This window comes from Gekko japonicus, unplaced genomic scaffold (assembly GCF_001447785.1).
Source record: "Gekko japonicus isolate JY-2015 unplaced genomic scaffold, Gekko_japonicus_V1.1 scaffold796, whole genome shotgun sequence".
Classification (NCBI taxonomy): domain Eukaryota; kingdom Metazoa; phylum Chordata; class Lepidosauria; order Squamata; family Gekkonidae; genus Gekko; species Gekko japonicus.
Window position 1 is genome coordinate 631,105 of NW_015165854.1, and position 3,607 is coordinate 634,711.

At 55.6% G+C, this 3,607-nt stretch overlaps 1 protein-coding gene across 1 annotated transcript in view; it reads right to left on the minus strand.

Moving 5' to 3' along the window:
* LOC107110346 (thrombospondin type-1 domain-containing protein 4-like) overlaps positions 1-1,576 on the minus strand; it is a 519,752-nt gene extending 518,176 nt beyond the window's left edge. The window contains exon 1 of the mRNA XM_015411125.1: positions 1,289-1,576. Within this exon, the coding sequence (XP_015266611.1) occupies positions 1,289-1,576 (288 nt within the window). The remainder of the gene's footprint in view (positions 1-1,288) is intronic.
* Positions 1,577-3,607: the final 2,031 nt, after the last annotated feature.

Genomic DNA, 3,607 nt, shown 5'->3' on the forward strand with positions numbered 1-3,607 from the left:
CAAAGGATCAGAGAGGAGGAGAAGAGGAGAAGGAGATTGGCACTCAGAGCGGCTCACAAACTCCTTTCCCTTCCCCTCCCCACGACAGACACCCTGTGAGGTTGGTGGGGCTAAGAGAGCTCAAGAGCTGCCCTTTCAAGGACAGCTCTCATCAGAACTAGGGCTTGCCCATCAGGGGTCATTTCCTGCAGGAGCGCACAGGAGCAGATCTCCGGCAGTAAGGCGCCCAGGGGGTGGGCACATGCAACAAACTCCACCCCCTGCTCCCAGCAGCCCTCAGTCAGAGCAAGAAGCAGCCAGGTGAGTTGCAGATCCCCCGCCCGATCCCCTGGTCCAAGACAGTCCAGTGGCACCTTTAAGACCAAGTTTTATTCAAGTACAAGCTCTCCCTCCTCTATGAGGACAGATCTGCATTCTCCCCCCCCCCCAATAGCTAGCAATCCAAAACAGTCCAGTGGAGCCTGAACAGTGGGTGTTGCCTTCTGACACACTTCCGGTGATATCAGGGAGTTTAGCATATGCAAATGAGTTATGCTAATGAGCTCCTGCACCTCTTTTTCTACTAAATGACCCCTGCCCAAGGTCATCCAGCAACTGCAAGTGGCGGAGTGGGGAATCAAACCCGGTTCTCCCAGATTAGAGTCCGCGCACTTAACCACGACACCAAACTGGAGAAAGACCCCTCAGGCCTGAGACCCGCAGAGAGCAGCTTCCAGTCAGTGCGGGCAATACCGACCTGGATGGAACAACGGCGTGGCTTCATTCATTCATTCATGGCCCTCACTTGGTGGGCGCCAGAAAAGGAGTCAGTGGACACCATGTCGCCCATGGGGACCCCTTTGAGGACCCCTCTGCTACAGCATGGCTCACTCTCTCGAGCCGCCTCTTCTGCCCTCGGGACTCCACTTCCGGGAAGCAAGTTATCGCGCTTATCTGGTTATCTTCCAGAAGCGCAAACCTACATAGAGGATCCTGGCTGACACACGTTTGCGATACGATCTGAGCCTCCGGGAGACCGCCGAGGAGCCACTCTGGAGTTCTGTTTGGGTTTCCAAGCCGGAGGGCAAAACAAGGCTTCTTATCTCCCCCAGATTGATTTTGGAGACCCACCAAGAAAATCCACCCAGAGGCTCGAGGCAAGCGGGCTTCCAGTTGGAGATCTTTCGGGAGGATCGTGTTCCGGGCGCGGTTAGTCAAGTGACACAAAGAAAAATGGGAAGTTAGGCTGGGAAAGCACAGTCAGGGTGGAACGCTGCAGAGTCTTATCAGTTAGGAGTGTGGGACGTACGCATAACTCTCGCCTGAGCAACGCGATTCCCCGTACATTAACGCCAACGACAATCTCTCCGGCCTCTCCCACCTGCCACGTGGCATCACCTCCATCATCCTTATCCCTGACTCCTAGGGTCGCCACGTTCCGGGCGGCACCTGGAGGTTTCGCACTATTACGATTGGTCTCCAGATGGTCAGGATCAGTTGCCCGGGAAGAAATGGCTGCTTTGGAAGTTGGCGTCATGAGCACCGACGACGGTGCTGAGTCCCCACCTGTTGGCATCGCAGCCAGAGGCGCCGGCATTGCCAGAACCAGAAGCCGGGCCCTCTGACTCCTCACAAGTCGAGAGCTTGCCAGCAGGCGAGGAAGCACAGGTGCAACCGGGGAGCCCGCCTGACTCACCTCCACGGGTGATTCGGCTAAGGGAGCAGCTCCGCACAGACTTAGCCAGGGCTATTTTTGGGCAGGAACGTACAGGAACAGAGTTCCGGCTGGCTCCCAAGTTGGCCACGCCCAGCAGGAACTCATTAGCATAATAGGCCACACCCAACAGCAGAAACTCATTAGGACTGGCTACATTGGGGGGGTGTGGCCTAACATGCAAAGGAGTTCCTTCTACAAAAAAGGCCCTGGGTTTAGACAACAAACAAGTTCAACAGAATAAGAAGCAAAAGGTGGGTGTGGCTGGATAACCACACTTCTGGTAACGTGGGGGTGCAGCCTAATGTGCTAATGAGCTGTGCTGGTAGGGGTGTGGCCCATTATGCTAATGAGTTCCTGTTGTTGGGTGTGGCCTGTTATGCTAATGAGTTCCTGCTGGGCTTTTTCTACAAAAAGAGCCCTGACACTTAGCCACCCACCGTTGAGATGCACGCTGGCAGGGAAGGCGAGCGCCGAGTCCTGAGAATTGGCAGGAGCGCTTCCGCTGGTGTCATGGGAACCCCGGCCGGAGGCATCTATAACCCCCACTCAGCATTGGGCTCTCGTGGAAGCAACAAGTCGCCTGCGTGCAGGCCTCGCATCCACCTTCATTTCCCATCCTCAGACCCCCCACTCTGGCTCGGACGCCCGGCTTCCTGACCCCTGCTTCGGACGACTCCTCTTTCGGACTCACAATTCGGCTCTCGTTCGGACTCCCCCGGCAACGACCTTGGACCGGACTTGACTTCTTCCTCCCAGCCCAAGTCCAGCTCGTGACAGGTGGGCTGTGTGGTATTAGATCCTGCTGAGGTCTCTCACCTCCCCAAACCCCACCCTTCCTAGGCTATGCCCCCAAAATCCCCAGGTATTTTTCAACCCAGAGCTGGGAACCCCGTTGATTCCTCATCCAATCCACAATCTCCTTCTTCTATGCAGCGAGGAGGAAGAGGAAGAAGAGGAGGAGGAGGAGATTGGATTTATACCCTACTCTTCCCTCGGAGTCTCAGAGCGGCTTACAAACTCCTCTCCCTTCCCCTCCCCACAACAGACACCCTGTGAGGCAGGTGGACCTGGGAGAGCTCTTATGAGGACTGCCCTTGAGAGAACAGCTCTAAGAAAACCTGTGACTGACCCAAGGTCCCACCAGCAGCTGCATGTGGAGGAGGAGGGGGGAATCAAACCCAGTTCTCCCAGATTAGAGTCCGCACTCTTAACCACGACACCGAACTGGCTAGCCATAGAGACGTGGGCAGGAGATGCAAGCGGATACCTTCCAGGAATGCAAGGGATATTTCATTTACCTGAATGCATTTACACCCGGCCTGCCTTCATGCCAGACATCAAACCCCGTGAACAAAACTGGATGGAACCGTGACAGCGTCACTAATGCCAGGAATAGCTTGGGAAAAGCAAAACGGCTTCTACTCGCTGCTCGACAGGCTGGAAAAGCGGAACCAGTTCACAAAGCAAAAGGCATGCTATTCGCACTTACAGATCCGCAAGTACAAGCGAGGCCAGAACTGATAAGATGCGATTAACTGGGGGGGGGGCTGTACACCATTGTATCCCACCCCTCTTCGACGGAGCTCAGAGTGGCAAACACGGCTCGCCCTTGCACCGTTTTATCTTTGCAACGTCCCAGTGATTTAGGACACCTGAAAAAGAGTAACCGGCCGAAGAGCATCAGGTCTCAGCAGGGATTTGAACTAGAGTGGCCAGGTACCACCACCCCCGTCCCCGGGGGGAGCGGGATGGAGGAGTAGGGTTGCCAGATACAGGTTGGGAAAGTCCCGGAGATTTGGGGGTGGAGCCTGAGGAAGGCAGGGACCTAAAGACATCCGGCTGTCCTCATCCAGGAGCAGGGCCTTTTCAGTACTGGCCCCAACCTGCTGGAACTCTGCCAAACACCATCTG